This window comes from Parasteatoda tepidariorum, chromosome 10, assembly GCF_043381705.1.
Source record: "Parasteatoda tepidariorum isolate YZ-2023 chromosome 10, CAS_Ptep_4.0, whole genome shotgun sequence".
NCBI classification, from domain to species: Eukaryota; Metazoa; Arthropoda; class Arachnida; order Araneae; family Theridiidae; genus Parasteatoda; species Parasteatoda tepidariorum.
In genome coordinates, this window is record NC_092213.1 from 32161202 (window position 1) to 32180053 (window position 18852).

The 18852-nt window shown below is 29.7% G+C and overlaps 1 protein-coding gene across 1 annotated transcript in view; it reads right to left on the reverse strand.

Moving 5' to 3' along the window:
- Positions 1-331: 331 nt before the first annotated feature.
- The window catches only part of LOC107437746 (Cell division cycle 42), a 21616-nt gene continuing 3095 nt past the window's right edge, over positions 332-18852 (reverse strand). The window contains exons 3-5 of the mRNA XM_016049844.3: positions 10105-10287; positions 5221-5418; positions 332-1861 (exon numbers count right to left, since the gene is read on the reverse strand). Of these exons, the coding sequence (XP_015905330.1) occupies positions 1772-1861; positions 5221-5418; positions 10105-10287 (471 nt within the window). The 3' untranslated portion in view covers positions 332-1771. The remainder of the gene's footprint in view (positions 1862-5220; positions 5419-10104; positions 10288-18852) is intronic.

Consider the following 18852-nt stretch of genomic DNA (forward strand, 5'->3'; position numbering starts at 1 on the left):
AATTATGAGTTTTGGATACTTCGGTAACACACTTTTGGGCGATTTAAAATAATATAAGGTAAATCTAGGATAGATTTAAATTCAAATTATTTTTTTTCTTCACATTCTGTTCTTAATATTCCAATAATTTTTTACTCAAAATGTGTTGAGTACTAGTATCTGGATTTAAAATATGCATATACATTTCTTGTATCTCATTTCTAATTACTTTTATTTCCATTTGAAGAAACTATGGCCATCTATCATAGAATTACCCTATTCCAAATGTTATGCCCAGAGCCTTAACTCTGGATGAGAGTCATAGGTAAAGATAATAAAGAAAATGCCAATATCTTATCAATTTTTTTTTATTAAAAATTGCTTCATCCAGTACACGAAGTGTATATTAACATGTGGCACAGACTGTCTCTTTTTGTAACACAAATGGGCAGTAAGCCAGTTTTTTTTTAGCATTTTTGTTTTCTTTAAATACTGAACAGCATACTATTAGGAAGACACATTGTGCTGAACAGTGCTCTTATTTTTGATTTATACATTACAAAAAAACAATTAAAAGCCACAAACAAATGGGAGAAGAAAAAAAAGAATTCACAAAATAATCATCAGAATGAAACAATCACATTTGGACTTGAAAAATGTTACATTGTACATAATCGATACTTAAAAAAGTAATAGAAAAAAAAAGGATGACATGTTTTTATATTAAATAAAAAGATTTTTAAATCACAAGCACCCTAAATATAAAACTTTGATAGGCTTTTCATTTTATATATTTGAAGTTATATTGTATACCCATAATAGTTATTTTTATCAGTACTGGACACACAATATAAATACATAAAAGGATTATGCTGACTATAATAACACAGAAAAGCAAAGCCACAAGGTGCAATGCCGAAATAAGAAACAAGTTATAAAAAAAATCACGTTTAATGTTAGTAAGCTTAATATAGTTGTGTTTACTAAGACCTGCACATTAAATTCTTATTGAGCATGAAGACATGACAATCCAACAATGTAAAAAGCCCTTACTATTTGCAACAACATACTTTCTTATTGTTCAGAGGCACTTTTTAGGATTTTAAAACGGAATTACTTTATGCCAGCCAGCAAATTTATTAATGAGTCGTGATTCAACATAATTGAAATAATATAGAAAATATATATATCCAGATTAAATTATAATAAAACATGCCTAAAAAAGACAAATTTGGTAAAACTAGAAAAATAATTTAAACTACAAAAAAGACATTGTTACACAACACTAAAGTATTGCATCTGCAAAAGAAATAGTTTCTCGTTCTTAAACTCATACGTTAAAAACTCAACGTCAAATCATTATCCATCTCAAGAAATCCCCGCAAACTTGCAGCCACACATCCTAAGTCAAGGATTAAGTGTTCTCAACTCCTTACTCACTAATTCTGAGAAAAAAATTAAATAAAGTGGCACTTTATATATATATATAAATCAGTCTTGGTCCTTTTCACTCAAAAACCCCTGAAACACACTTAAGATGTTCAGAATGGTAAATGCGTATAACATATGTATCAGAATACAGAATGTATCAGTATTCCACAGAACAGTGGTACATGATTAGCGCAGGGATTCGCTAATGAATTTCTGGATTACAAAAAGAGCAATGTGTTTTATATTATTTATGATGTTTCGCGGAATATAATGTTCAGAAAAGGAGAAAAGCCAAGAGTTTTTTTTTATTTGTAGATTAGGGTAAACGTCTTGATGGCGATATATTAAGGTCATCCAATCTTTATAAAAGCCTGCACTTTCGTCTAGGTTTGGGTTCTGGTGGCTCCAAGGCTGCCAATATTGCTTCATCAAAAACATTCTTCAAGCCTTTCTGTTGAAAAGGATAAATTTAAAAATTAATATTTTAAAAAAAGAAATTCTAAAATATTGACAAATTTAGAATTGAGACTATAGGAGTTTTTTATTTATTATTATTTTTAATAATTGCAATTTTATAGAAACAGAAGAAGATTCTTATTTTATTTTAGAAATAGCTGAGATTTTTTAAAAAAAATACTTTATTTAATTATAAACATTTATTTGGATAAAGGTACTTGCAATCTTTAAGAGTAGAAAAATTTTGTATAATTGGAATTTATTATTTCCTCATTCATTATTTACTTAATCAAGAGATGGCACAACCAACACCATTATCATTGATGATATAGTTCTTAAAAAAAGACAAGGTAATTTTTAAAAGATGTTATTGTTTGTTTCTTTTATAATTTTATGTTTATTAAGTCTTTTTAGAAGTAAATTTATGAGATAAGAACCACCATAACTACTAGGTTTTAAGAGCATTTGAACAAAAATATAAATAAATAAGCCTACAAAAAACCATAAAAAGCATCTCTTTTAGGGCAAGAAATAGAAACTACACTACAAGTGTGAACTTTTTGATTTATTATCGTAGATTCAACCAATTGGAGGTATGCAGGCAAGACTATATTTTCTTTTTTTTTACTTTTGACAACTTGCAAACTATAAAGTAGCTCTTTTAATATTCACTAAAATGACATTTAAAACATTTACCCATTCAACTTTTCCATTATAATATCTTTAATTATATTAATAAAATATATATAAAATTAGATTACCACCTGGAAAATGGTATTAATTTAAAATTTCTACTCTAATGGTATTAAATTAACTGATTAGATATATATGTGCCTGTTGAAAAATTATAAAAGGGCCTAAAAGGCTAAGCAGATTTTTCTTTTTTTCTTATAAATATTATTTAGCATTATTCACGTAGCAATAAATATAATGTTAGTGTATGCAAAGCTATAATGCAACAGTGATCAAGAAACAGACACAAAAAGCATGACACATTTTTATAGCATTGGAGAATTTCTTTCAGATTCTTTCTCCTAGGTTAAACTGATAAAAAGATAAACACAAATATTGCATCATTAGTGACAGATTGAGATGATAAAGGAGATGTCCTAAATCATTTTCACAATACACATATTAATAACCTATTACTAAGCAGGTTGTTTGAAAAATTGGTAGGTGAAATGTTTGACTACAATAGAAGCACAACCAAACTTAGATAGTTGGCCACTACAAATAGAAAATAGTATGAAAGCTAATAAATAGTCAGCAAAAGACTATGACCTCTCTTAATCAGGACTATTTATAAAAATTTAAGAGTCAAAAAGTACCTACAGGCCATATATAGGTTATGCCTGAGCTACATTTTTCTCAAAATTATCGGCACATGAATAGATTTGATCAAGATGCAGATGGTCCCAAAACCAAATTTCTTCTTCCCCAAAAGACGTGAGAAAAAAATGTCATTAAAAATAAAAATATATAAACATCTCAAATTTTCTATTATTTTAATCTTATAAAGAAAGCTCGAAGCGTCCTTGACAATAATTTTCCCTTTCAAACATTTGCAGTTTTAAACTTATTGAGGAAATAAAGTTAATTTACTAATTTATTTAGGATGATTTTACATCCTCTTAACTGATCTGAAGTTTGCATGACGAAAAAAAAAGTTAACACAAAATCTAAATAACATATGAACATTTGATAAAATTACACTATTTTTGATCAAACTTTCTATCAAATAATGAAATTATTTTTCGTGCCTGCATTTCTTTTCTTTACTCAAAGAAATCCAATTTTTTACAATTAATAGGTCAATGTTTAAATATATATAATACTTGGTGGAATTATGCAGAGATAAATATGAAAAAGCTTAATGTTGCTATCTGCAATGTATAAATTTTTCTTTTTAAATAGAAAATTTGAGGAATGCTTGCAATTAATAAACTTATATTAGAGACCCCAACCACAATTCAGTTTTTAGTGGTGATTATGAAAATTTTCAGCATTCTTCAAGCTCTTACAGTAGTCAGGGTGCGTAGCCAAATTACTCAACAAAAATTAAGCACCTTTCAAGCATTCAAAAAATATTTTTAAGCACTTTAAAAAAATATCCTAATTAGGCAGGATTGGAAAGTTTTTGACAATTGACCGTTTTATCTTGTTTTAACCGTCACATCAAAAAAAAAATTTAGCATTGTTTTTAACAACTGTCAAAAATCATTAAATTTTGAATCATGTACAAAACGAATGGAGTTTTCATTCCCTACAGACTGGCAATACACCGAAATAGATTGGAGTTGAATTAATTGTGAAAACGTAGATTCAAATAAGTGTAATTATGTTGTATAAAAAATATCGGAATTCAAAATACTAAGTGAAATTGAATTAAAACAGATCAGAAAACCGCTTAGATTTACCAATGTCAATCATTGTAAATTGGACACACCCCAAAGTGAAAATACAAATTCAGATGTAAAAATAGTGTATTAAAAATATTGGAATTCACAAGCATTGGAATTCCATATATTTTGGATAAATGGTTTAATAGATCACTAGCTGTTGATAAATGATCGTAAAAACCGTATGGATTTACAAAGCAACTGTCATGAATCTGGTGCACATCAAAAAGTAATAGCTTCTATTTTAATACAGATTTTGAAAAACCATAGGAACCTATCAATATCATATTCTTTCATAAAATGGGTTCTAATCCTTACAGTCCATGGTAACAATCAAAATTTGCATGAAAACTTTAAAAATTCTGTATCCGTTGGAGTCTCTGTAATATTGTCGTATAATGGTCGAGCAGATAAACACAGTTTGAAACAAAATAATCAGTCACAAATGACACATAAATAAAAAAGTTATTTATATAAATAAAAAATATAAATATTTATATGTCACATTTAAAAATTTAAACCGACTAACTAATTTTGAAATAAAACTTAAAAAAGACTTATTTTATCAACTAAAATGCAAAGAAACCTAAATAAATTTACGTGTAAATAACGAGGGTAGAGTCTTTATCCATCAATCTCCTGAAATCTTTTAGCAAATGCTTTAAATGAATAATAAAAAAAGGACTAATTTTAAAAGCTGGTATAATTTTCTCCTTATTTTTGTAAAAAATTTTTTCATTGAAGCCAAAGCAGAAACTTTATTTTTGTATTAAAATATATAAAATTTAAAAAAAGAGAAAATAGTATTCTTATTTTTACATACATAAAAATATTTATCACTATTTATTAAATATTTTACATTTAAAGTCTAATTATTGAAGAAAAATTTATTTATTATAGCGCAATAAAGGATCTTTTATATAATTACTACTAAATAAAAGAAAATTAAAATTACCTGAGTTAAGGCTGAACATTCAACATACTTGACAGCTTTCAATTCTTTAGCCAATTTTTCCCCTTGTTCATATGTGATAGGCTTCTGTTTATTTTTTGCTAATTTTTCTACTGTTATTCCATCATCTCTAAGATCAATCTGAGTACCCACTAAAAGAAACGGTGTTTTCTGGCAGTGATGAGTAATTTCTGGTACCCACTGAAACACATATTTAAAATCAATAAATGTAACACTTTAGATTACATGGATAAGAACTTTTTGGAGAAATAAAATACAAGAAATTGGCAATAAAAGTAAAACAACCTACAATTTAAAAATTCAACCTTTTAATTGGTCTTTTATTTCCAGAGAGAATATACTGAAATATTTTGGGAATTGAAATTGATATCAGAAAGAAATTCATTTAGCTTATTAGATAAATTTTAGATTTTAACTTTTTAACTTGTGTGAAATTAAGTTCATGAACAAATGGCATTGCTAGTGCTAATTCATAAAAATTGATTTTTAGAAACATGGCACAGCCTGAGAACGAAATTAACAAATGTCTACTATTTTTTATTTTTGGTTAGAATGATCTAATGCAGAAAACATTGCTGCCGTATAAGATTATTCTACGCAGTTTGATTAGATCCTTCGATGCATTCTGCATTAGATCATTCTAATTCTATACATTCTGTATTAGATCATTCTAATTCTATACATTCTGCATTAGATCATTCTACGCATTTTGCATTAGATCATTGTATGCAGATGGTTTTGCATTTCCCCCTAATTACTAGTGCGTTCTGTTTTAATATTATAAAAAACTAACTTATTTCGACACCCTGTGAAAACATGTTTCCAAAGGCAAGAATGCAGAAAACAATTAATCAAATTATCCATCCTTTTTCTCAGTAGTATTAAAAACCCTTTAATTGACAAAGATCACACTATGATTAGATTTCATTAGACCATTCTACGCATTCTACATTAGATCGTTCTATGCAGATTTTTTGGCTTTTCTTTGCAGCATAAAAACACTTTAATCTACACAAACTCAATGACTATTGAAAAAAAATACTCAAAAATGAAGAGCGCTAGTTTCTTACAGCTGAAGGATGCAGAGAGAGGGAAGATTATTGAACATGATTAAATTAGGAACATTTAATTATCACAAAAAACGGACAATATATTTTTACTCTACTTGGAGGTATATTTTAACAAGATATAAGCTTAATTAGAATAGATATAGCAGCCATTAAGTTCCAACAAATTTTTGAAAAAATCATAACTATGTAACTTTGCTGTTGTATAAGCTACATTAAGAGAATAATTTAACACCATTCAAAGCTGTTCTTGTTAATTTAAATTGAAATAAAGATAATTTTAAAAAATAACAAATTTAAAGAATTAAAATTTATTTAGTTATAAAAAAGTATATCTGTGTGCACAAAACACACAATTTATAGATAAATATTACGTTTGTTCTTATTAAAAATAAAAAATTCTTCATATTCAAATTTTACATGTTTTTCATAATGAGCAGATGGAACTGCCTGGAACTGAAAACTTAACAGCTATGAATAACTAATGAAAGTAGGAAAATTTCATTAACTATAACAATAGCATATATTTGTTTTTTTTTTCTCTTGATACGAATAAAATGAAAGCATTTTTTGAAAAGTAATTTTTCTTTTTTGTCTTCTCAAAAAAAGAAAAACACTAATTTTGTAAAAAAATTTTAAACATAAATTTCGTGACATGGTCCATCTAATAAATATCCATTAACATTTACACTCAGCATGAGATTGGCATGTTTCTTTAAATACCAATTTTAAGTGTTTTTAATCCACATCAGAGTGTCCACCAGGTCCCAAGGGAGGGGGGAGGGGAAACAATGCCCCCCTACACAAATTTTTATGACTTTTTTTGAAATTAGGGTGTCAACTAAGTCTTAAGAAAAAAATTCATACCACCTAAATTAATTTTCATGACTTTTTTTGAAACATTTAGGCCTTTTTTTTCTTCTTATACTTCTTTATTAATAAATATTTTACAATTCATGTTAATGTTGATGCATTCTACATACATTTATGATTAACCAAATTTAAAAAAAGTGGAAACTTTCTGATGGACTATTAACCAGATATACTGCTGTTTTACTGAAATGAGGATAACAAGTGCTTTTCTGAAGCATTATACATTATTCAATTAGATTTAAAGATAATACTTTTCTAAAATGTTTTAAAGTTGAGTTTTTTTTTTATATATACACTGATTTTCTACACAGGGCAATTTTCTTAATCTGTGCTACAGTCAAAGGCACTGGTGCCTCTTCTTGTAGCCTCAATCTTAAGGAATTACAATTTTTTGGCTGGATCTAGATCTTTGTATTGAGTCATCCGATCCTGTAGGACTTAACTCTTAAAATAACAGGGCAATTCAGCAATAAAAATTTCATTTAAGTACAAAAGCATTTCATTAAGTACAAAAGCAGTTCATTTTAGAATATTACATAACAGTTTTAAATAATTACCACTTTTTTAGCTTTTCTCATAATAAAGATACACTATCTGGCCATTATTGACCGGTTCCCCCTCATTTCGAATACATGAGGTGCTAGAATCAAGTCAGTAGGGCCGGTATTTCGTCGGTATTTTCCCCACCACAGGTTCCGTATTTATTCGGCCAGAATGAGTCCACCTGCCGTTCAAGGGGTGCCCAGTCATTAATGGCTAGATAGTGTACATATTACATTATAAGAATTTTCGATTTTGTTTAAAAGACTGAAGAAAAAAAACAGTGCCAATTTTTCTTTTTGTTTATCAGCTGTTATCATTTCTGATTGTGCATTGGAACTACACACAGAACATTTAGTTTCATTTAAATTAGTATTTTCATTCCCACTGTTTCTCAAATTAATCTGTACTTCAACAATTTCTGCTTCTTCAACTTAAAAGTTTGGAAAAAGTTCAATTTTTTCCACTCTGCTCTTTCTATGAGACATTTTCTGTTTGTTGGTTAGGATTTTCCATGCGGAAACTTTAAGCTTCATTTAAAAGTTTCTAGTCTTTCTCAATTAATCTAGTCTCTCAAATTAATCTGAAAATTCTAGTTTCTGCCAATATTATTCGAAGGATTCAATTTCTTAACTTGCTGAATATTTTTTAAGAGCTACTTTTTCAACTTGCTATGTTAAGAATGCATGGTAGAAAGGGTTTGTAGAGAACACCACCAGTTAGCACTTCGGATTAAAAATTTACATTCCACATGCCCTTCAATCCAGAGAACTCATCAAATATACTACAAAATAAGTATAAAAACAGGTCTGCTTAAGCCTATTTTTTAAAAAATCTGCTTGGTTATTAATTAACCTGCTTGGTTAAAAAGATATATTAAATACTGTACTGTTATGACACGCCAATTTTGAATTTGAGTGAAAACTTTTTTCAGTGCTAAATTTGCAGTGATTGCAAAAGTTTTTTTGGGAGGTTATTCAGGGTTATTTTCCTGTTATTTTTTGCTTTATTTCAAATTTTGCTGATTTTAATGTCTTACTGATAGGATAGGTGAATTTGAATTATCACCTTTTATGAACTTGATTCACGGCGATTTCATGATAAAGCCACATAGTTTTTTGGATCATTTTCTCAGACCTTTTTGTTTAGTTTTTTTTTTTTTTTTTTTTTTTTTTTTTTTTTTTAATGTTTTCGAAATCCAATATTTTCATTAAGCGAGTTTGAGTTAATAATTTTTTCAAATTTTGAAATTTTTAATATGTTATGATGACACGAATTTAAAATTTGAGTTATCACTGTCTGCCGTTCTATGTTCACAACAATTCGGTTTCGGCATAAATTCATGTCATCTGATGATCGCCATAAGGTGATTTCCAGGTAGTTTTCAAATTCAACATTATGACAGCGCACAATTTTCTTATCAGAATTGAAAACTTCTTCATACACCCCCTTGAATGGTGATAACCTTTTTGGTCGGTATTTATAGTTCTTTCCAGCCAATTCAATGTTTGAATGATCCCTACTTTAATAACTTAAAAAGATAAAAATTAATGACTTTTCATGACTATTTGTGACCAATGAATACTCTGATTCCTTGTTACTCGTTTTCACAAAATCAAACAAAGCAAAGTTTCTGATAGTTAACAAGTATTTAAAGCTTGTTAGGAACACAAAAATTCTGATATTTCATCTGCAAGCCCATTTTCTCACATCATCCATTAGTCTGGATAAAACATGGAAAATTTAAGGGCTATTTGAATGATAGTGTTAATTTTATCACAAATATGATAAATACACAAAGATATAGAACTAGGTACAGAAAAGAGTGTGAATAATTGCATATTTTGCTTTGCAGTTTAAGTGTTTGAGGTTGCATTGAGTTTTTGTAGTTTTATTTACATCCCTTTTTAAAAATAAAATTAGGTACAAACTTTAAAATTCTACTATTATAATGCATTATTATTAACTAACTCTCAAAGTATTTTACATTTTTTTTAGAAAGTTTCCTGCATTTTTAGAGTCAACCTAATACCTATAGACCTCCTAGTCAATGATTCCTATTAAACTAAAGAATTAAGTTGTTAATTTACGATTCATTATTTTAATTTCAAAACTCCTCTAAAACAAGGATCTTATACGATAAAACATAAATTGTTTCTATTTGCTAAGAATAAATAACAATCTTTGCACATTTAAATGCTTAGTCATGCACTGAAGAAAATACAACTTAGTAGATTTAGAGTAATAAAGTAACATTAGATAGCTAACAATAGCTTTCCATCATGCTACGTTTATTTCGCAATTTGAATTAAATACTACAGGCATCAACACTAAACCAGAAATTAAACAATTAAAAAATATTAGTAAAAATACCAGGTTGAATTACCTTTTCTTTAACATTTTCAAATGAAGAAGGAGAAACTACAGAGAAGCAGACAAGGAAAACATCTGTTTGAGGATAACTCAGAGGTCTCAAACGATCATAATCTTCTTGACCTGCAGTATCAAATAGACCAAGCGTGTATGGTTCCCCACCAATCATAACAGTCACTGCATAATTGTCAAATACCTAAAAAGAAAAAAATTAAATCATTGATACCTATTATTGAGAATAAGATTAAATCGAATTGTTAAAACATTGATGTAAAAAACTTTTTAGCTTACTAACTGAAAAATGAAATACAGTGGAACCTGTCTAAATTGACCACCCTCGGGACCAAGTCAAATGGTCACTATATAGAGGTGGTCACTTTATGCAGACTCTTTAAAAAGAACTCTTTAAATAAAACTTGTATAAAATGGTCACCTTACTCAGATGCTCACTTTACCCAGGTGGTCACATTTACAGGTTCCACTATTAATTGGTATTAATTAAATATTAATTTAATGAACAGCAGGCTATTATTTAAAACTTAGGTTAAAAAAAATACAAATACACAACTAACCATTTATAATTATCTACAAAAGAAAAAAAAACATAGAAACATTTTAAGCAACTGACTTTTTTGAAATTCAATTTCTCAGGAACTATTCAACCAATTTTGCTTGAAGTTTGTATTTTGCTATATAAAATAACATTCTTTAAAATGATTCAAAAAGTTCTTTAATCTTATAATTTCAAATTATTCCAACCAGTGTTAAATAAAATAAAAAAATAAATGTTTACTAAAAGTTATTATTTGCATGGAATTTTCTTTGGATAAACAAATTTTAAATCTGTGTGCAAAAATGCTTCAATTCACTTAAAAAGTTCTCGAAATATAGGGAAATGCACAAAATTAACATTAAGGGGTCCAAACTTTGAAGCTCACTTCTGAACAAACTATTGATACATATTATATATTTCCCAGATTGGAGCTACCACCTATATTTTGGGTGTCAGAAATCTGAATCTGATGGGGGGGAAAAAGGCATATTTATTCAGAAAAAGCATAATTTTGTGTCTGATTTCGTTACTTAAAAAATCATCTGCACTTATTAATAAGCATATTTGGTCACTCCTTTGAGCCATTAAGATTGAGTCTTAGAACATGAAGATCTGATAATTATATCAAGAGTTATTCCGTGTGGTCCTTTTTTTGGCACGATGAGAATATAAGTAGGGCATTTTTTTGGTACAATAACTTTACAAAATATTTTTGGAAAATAAAGCTAAAGAAAAAAATACAAGGTATGATCAAAAAGTATCCGACCTTAATTTTTATTGGTCAAACAAACGCAGCTATGGGGGCGGGGCTCGATGTGTGGTTGTGAGCATGCCTAGTGCGCATGCTCATTTTTTTCTACAGCTCCAATACAAGTCAGTCGGCGTCAGGCCATTCATGATTGAACAGGTGCAAGTGAGTGTCGTCGGATTTTATTTTTTTTTAAATGTCAGAAAAAGTCGAACAGCGTTATTGCATAAAATTTTGTTTTAATCTTGGTGATTCGCAAGTGGAAACAATTCGCAAGATTAAACAAGTGTTTGGAAATGAAGCGATGGGCACCACACAGATAAAGGAGTGGTACAACCGCTTCAAAGATGGCTGCTTATCAGTTGAAAGTGAACCACGCTCAGGGAGGCCCTCAACATCGAAAAATTATGCCATCATTGATCAAGTGAGGAATCTGGTGATGCAGAACCGCCGAATCACGATCAGAGAGCTTGTAGACGAGGTGAGTATTAGTTTTGGTTCCATTCAATCAATTTTGACTGACGACTTGGGCCTCAGGAGAGTCTCAGCAAAGATTGTACCAAAGCTGCTAACATTTGAGCAAAAAAACCTTCGCCTGGAGATCGCACAAGACATGCCGAAACTGTGAACGGTGATCCCGACTTTATGAACACAGTGATTACAGGTGACGAGTCATGGGTTTATGGATATGACCCAGAAACCAAGCGCCAGTCAACACAGTGGAAGCATCCTTCATCCCCGAGGCCCAAAAAAGCAAGGCAAGTTCGCAGCAATGTCAAGGTCATGCTAACTGCCTTTTTTGACTCCAGTGGCTTAGTACATCACGAGTACGCACCACACGGTACTACAATCACCAAGGAGTACTACCAAGAGGTTCTGCGTCGCCTTCGTGACGCAGTGAGGCGCAAGCGCCCGGATCTGTGGGCAACAGGCAGTTGGAAGCTCCATCATGATAACGCTCCCGCACATTCTTCCCATTTAATTCAGAACTTCTTGACAAAACACAGCACACCAGTGGTTCGTCAACCTCCCTACTCTCCTGACATGGCTCCCTGCGATTTTTGGCTTTTCCCAAAGCTGAAAATGCCACTAAAAGGGACCAGATTTCAGACCAGAGAAGACATTATGCAGAATGCGACAGACCATCTGAGAGCCATACCGAAGGAGGACTTCCAGCGATGCTTTCAACAGTGGCAGAAGCGTTGGGAGAAGTGTGTGGCAGCCCAAGGGGACTACTTTGAAGGGGATTTGTATTAAATAATTATATCATAATAAACGTTTATTTTATGAACAAAAGTCGGATACTTTTTGATCACACCTCATATATATTTGGTTTTACACAATTCTCGAATAAAGGAGCATATGTGTTATAAAATAATAGGAAACGAAATATACGAAAATAGTAACAATTTATTAAATTAAATTTAAAGCTCCATTTATAAAGTTAAAGAATTCAAACTAATAAATAGAAAAATTGACTCATTTTTTTAACAAGAAATTTTGTTAGAATTTTTTTAACCCAAAAATTTCCCCATGGCTGCTTGAATTTCCTCTAAAGTCTTGTTTGTGCAGTCAGAAATATTCTGCTCACCTGAATATAATTAATTAGAACAAATATTGAAAATCAATAAAAACATTTAGACAATTATTGGCAAGCACTTTTATTTTACTTAATCTAAAAAATTTTCCTAAATTGTAACACAAAAAAATTAAATTCAATATTTAGATTGATAATAAATAACAACTCTTAGTCATTAGCTGTAATAGTTATAATATGGGTCTTAAAGTATTAAGACTACCATTAGAAAAACCAATTAATAGTTTAATAATTTTGGCTACATTTTTCATATGTCATACATAATATTTAATCATAATTATAGTAATATATAATGCAAGTATTGATCATGACTTAGTATCTAATAAAATGTCTTCAACAAAAAAAAAAAAAAAAAAAAAAAGGAAACTTGCCCCATGTTTTTCACAGTTTTTTGATGTGCCATGTCACAAATCAGCTTTTGACATCAAAAGCCCAACCCTGTTTTTATCCCCTCAGTTTGTAGTAATTCTATCATAAATTCACATTGTTGTCCGATTGTGTTGGTCAGTAGTCATCAGTGTCAGATTGTATTGGTCAGTAGTTAACTGTCAAAAACATGGGGCAAGTGCCCCATGTTTTTGACAGTTTTTTGATATGTCATGTCACAAACCAGTTTTTGACATCAAAAACCCAACCCTGCTTTTAACACCTCAGTTTGTAATGATTCAATCATAAATTCACATTGTAGTCCGATTGTGTTAGTAGTTATTTTTTTTTTTTTTTTTGGCCATTCTTGTGCCAAATTTAAATATCATACCTGCCAACATTAGAAAAATAAAATAACGGAGATTTTACTTGCGACATTTTTGGGCTACATGTACGATTCTGATATCTGATGCAAAAGCATGGATGTCAAAAAGAGAAATTCGAAATTGGAAATAAAAGTACTTACATTTAGCAAAGTTGAAAATATCTACAAAAATCTTAATCTAAAAAAATTTCTAAACTATTATTTATAATTACTTAAACCATAAACACTCAACATCAAAATAATTTTCATAATTTTAAGTAATTAGCTTTATATTACAGAATTATTACATGCTCACATTTCGAACGTAAGCCAATTTGAATAAGCACAGGAAATTTTTCATCAAAGTTCTGTTCATAACAGTTACCAGGAGAAATTACTCTTCCTCAAAAGCAAGTTCACAAGCTTTCCATCAGAGAGTGATGAGTGAAGTTTGGAGCAATTTTTTTAAAACCTTAAATAAAGTTTTCTAGGGGTCTGCATTGCTCAGCAGAATGTATAGGGTACCTAACATAACATCTGCTATACTTTCGAACTGTTTTTTTTCTTTCCTTATACAATTCATTTTCTAGTTGCTTGACTACCAATAAATGATTCGGAAAAAAATAAATACTTTCCTGTTTGGACGATTGGTAAAAATACCAACACAAACAAAGTTATTGCCAGATTCCCATAGATAAATAACAAAGTTTGTTATCGGAGAAAAAAACAATTTACTGAATAAATTATTCAGAGCGGCTGTGCAAGAACTGCAACACTGTTGAGGAATAAGAGAAGTATTTTTACTATTAGCGCATAATTATTGCTAAAAAATTAATTTTTTTTTATTTCTTCAAAAAATACGGAGATGTTTAAGAACATGTGGGTAAACGGGAGATAGTCCTCAAAAACGGAGGTCTTCATTAAAAAATAGGAGACTTGGCAGCTGTGAAATATTATAAATGCAAGCTTATTAGGCAAGCAAATTTAGAATTTGAGTTATCACAATCAGAAGTTTCTGAAAAGAAAAAATTTTATGACTTAATCTAAAAAAGTCATCGCGATTTTCCTGCTCCCCTTTCAAGTCTGTGTCCTTCATAACCCGTGGACACCCTATACATCCACTGTACATTGCAGAACAATTTATGTCTAATTTACAGCTGCAAAAGAAGAAAAAATATGCATTAAGAATTTTTTCTTTTCATTATGCAGGCATATTTTTGATTTTTTTTTTTTGCAATCATTGAAAAGAATAGTTATAATTAAAATAGTGAGAGATGTTAGTTTATCGTTGATGATAGCCTCAAAACAATTTATTATAAAGCTTGTTCAAGAGCTTAAGACATAATTCCACTCTTTAGTTAGTTATAGATAAATACTGTTTTTTATTTCATAACCACTTCAATACTTGTATTTTTATCTTTAAATGTTATAAATTACAGTGTTTTAGAATAAAGCATTTTTTGACAATTGATACTTATGCTCTAACAATAAAATTAAACTTTAGATATATATGCCAAACATTCTGCTTTAAACTTTAACTGTTCTTAAACATTTTAAATGGTTAAAAATATGCTAAAAATAACAAAACTGTTGATTAAAATATGCTTATCTACATAAAGATTTTACAAATTCAACTAATATCATTATTTAACTGAGATAATAACTACAATTCCTTATCAGTAAATTATGGTTATTCTAAAAATACCAAATGAATTACTAAATATTAAATTACATATTAATAAGAGTTACAAAATAAAATCTGTAAAATAAAACCATTAAAGTAAAAAATATTCAAAAACATTTGAAGAATTTAAGTTTTTAATTTCACACAAACTTTGATATTCTTTTAAGAATTAATCTTCTTGAAGTTGGCTAAATTTTTTTGGTCATAATTATAAGAACATAAATTGATTTAAGTTTTTATAAAATATTCCACTTTACGAAAACAAAACTAAATTATATGACACATAAGTATTCCACAAACAGTGTTTTCATCGCAGAAAAAAAATGGGTGAGAATTTCTCAACCTTTCTCAAAAACAGGGTGAGATTTCAAAAAGTTAAGTGAGATTTCTAAAAATATAAAGCACAAAGAGACTTGAAAAAAAAATCATTTCGTTAATTATAATACATTTTTAACATCTTCTAATTTTTAAAGCATTGAATATTTTTGCTGCATCATCATATGCAAAATGTTCTACATCTACTTTTTCATCAGCTATTCTCATTAGGTTGCTCAAATGCGTATTTGTTTCGTTTTGATCGTTTCTACCCACATTTGTTTCATTTTCATTTGTCCGTTTCGGAGTAGAAGATATTGGCTTTACAAGGTATTTGTCCATCTTACATTAACGAGCAAAAAATTTGAACGTCTTACATGAAGAAACCTTACCTACGGTAAACACGTGGTTGCAGAGAAATGCGTTCTGAAAGAGGTTCCGTGGTTCGGAAGGATGGTGTTCTGTTGTTCTTAAAGGTTCTGAACAATACTGGTAAATAGGGAAGCTAGATAATGGGGCAGATGTTGAAAATAATAAAAGATCCAGGAAGAAAAGTGAAACGGATTTTATTCTAAATGACGCAATGAGAAATTTTTTTCAAAATGCGAGAAATTCGCGAATTTTGAAATTGGTTCATAGAATGCGCGAATTTCTCGCGGTAATCATTTTTTAATGCGAGAAAAGAAAAAAATATGCGAGATTCTCGCGCTGTAGTGAAAACACTGACAAAATACTGAAAATTTGTAATTTGTTTGAAATATGATTTCATTGTGGTACAAAAAGTAATGCTGAGAGGGTGGGGATATCCGATATTTTTAAAAGTAAATTATAGCTGAGCCAAAAAATTATGCAAATTTAAAAGCAATCTAAACAATATATTCTAGTTAACTGCCACAACTATAAACATAAGTTATAAAATGCAGATAGAAAGACAAATAGCATGTACATGCAAATTACAGGGATGTGATTGACAAAAACACAAAAAAGAGGAAGTTTATTACTGTAGCATTAAACGTGCAAAAGGAAAAATGATATGAATTCAATAGCCAATCTGATAATGATTACATTATTATCTATTCAAATAAATATAAATAAATGGTAATTATGTTCTTAAATAAAATCTTGATTAAAATAATTTTTTTTTAATAATTTAGATAACTTTGAGTAATTATGCATAAGCAGGATTTTATGTATCACATCATTTTAAAAAACATTTCTTTAATGGTCAAAGGACCTTTATGGACTTTCTCATGAGTTCTTTGTTTTTTCGATGGTCTTTTATTAACATGATTGATCTGTAGACTGCGTTTTGCAGACTTTTATTCATCAGTGTTGATAGGACAAGAAAGTTCATTTCTCACAAAATTTTTAGAGGCCTTAGATTAAGAATCGCGATGTTGGATTTCAAAATCGCGTGAGTAAGAATCGCGATGCTTGATTTTAAAATCGCGTGAAAAAGAATCGCGATGCCGGATTTTAAAATCGCGTGAATAAGGCGATATTGTATTTTAAGATCGCGATGTTGGATTTTAAGATTGTGTGAATAAGAATCGCGTTGTTGGATTTTAAAATCGCGTGAATAAGAACCACAATGTTTGATTTTAAAATCGCGTGAATAAGAATCGCGATGCTCAATTTTAAAATAGCGTGAATAAGAATCACGATACTGAATTTTAAAATCACATGAATAAGAATCACGATATTGGATTTTAAAAGCACGAAAATACAAATCGCGGTATTGAATTATTAAATCGCGTAAATACGAATCACGATGCATAATTTTTAGAGTCCGTGAATACTTATCGCAACGAGTTATGTTTAAACCGCGTATAAATACGAAAATCAATGTTTGATATTACAACCGCGTGATAACGAATCGCAATATTGAAATTTAAAAATATATATGAATAGGAATCGCGACATTGGATTTTAAACTAGCGGGAATATGAATAGCGATATTAGGTTTTAAAAACGTTTAAATACAAATCGCAATATTGGGTTTTAAAAACGCTTAAATAAAAATCGCGATATTAAATTTTTAAATTGCGTGAATGGGAATTGCGAGTAATGATTTTTAAATCGTGTAAAAACGAATCTCAACAAGTAACTTTTAAATCAGTTAAATACGAAAATCGATGATTTACGTAAAAATCATCTAAATAAGAATCGCAATTTTAGCATATTCGGTAAATCAGCCAATCAGAAGAAATCAAATATCAGCGGCTGAAACGAAACTGCTTAGGACTTTTTTTCTTTTTTCCAATCTCAGTGGTCTGTTTAGGTTTTTCTGAGAGCTACCTATTTTGTGAAAATTTAGACATAATTTGTGAAAAATTAAAAATTATATTAAAAAATCAACACAAAAATATGGATTTATCGTTTCTTAAGGGATACAAAAATTCAATTTGAAGAAAAAGTATTTTGTGGTTTTTCCTAAAGTTGAATTTGTGAAACTACCGTTTTCCCTAAAGTTGAATTTGTGAAGGTACCGCTAAACGGTAGTAAATTCGGCCTGGACAGACCCTTGAATCTGTAGCGGAAGTCGCGGTTGTCAAGGCAATGGCGTACATGCCGAAATTCTACCCATTCTCTTCCGAAGATCATTTTCTCAGGAGGCTCATGCAGGGGGGAGATCGTCGCAAGACCGACTATATCGTTCGTTCGACTCCCCAAAAGTTTTTGGAATATGGTCGGAAATTTAAAAAAGTCTTTCATCCCTGAAAAGATAAGAGAGTAGTGGAGTGGAGTAGGAGACTGCATTGTTTTACCAAGGTCAACCACTTTTACCCCAGCCAGCAGATTGACATGTGAAGAAAGGTTTATTGGGGGCTTCAATACTTTCGCTCCGCGGGAGAAAAAATTTTTCAACAAAATATCATTTACTGCATAAAAATTTTTTCCGCGCGGAAATTTATGAAAAAAGAGCGGAAGATATGGAAAAATCTGAAAAAAGCGGAAATCAGCGGATCCGCGGAAGAATCACATCCCTGAAATTAATAACCAAATAACATTTAATGTTTTCAGATTGATAACACCAACAACAATTACTAGTTTAAAGAAATAAATCTCTCTAATTTAATGATTACCATTTTTTTTAAACAAAAAAATAAAGTTTGCAATACAATTTAAAATTG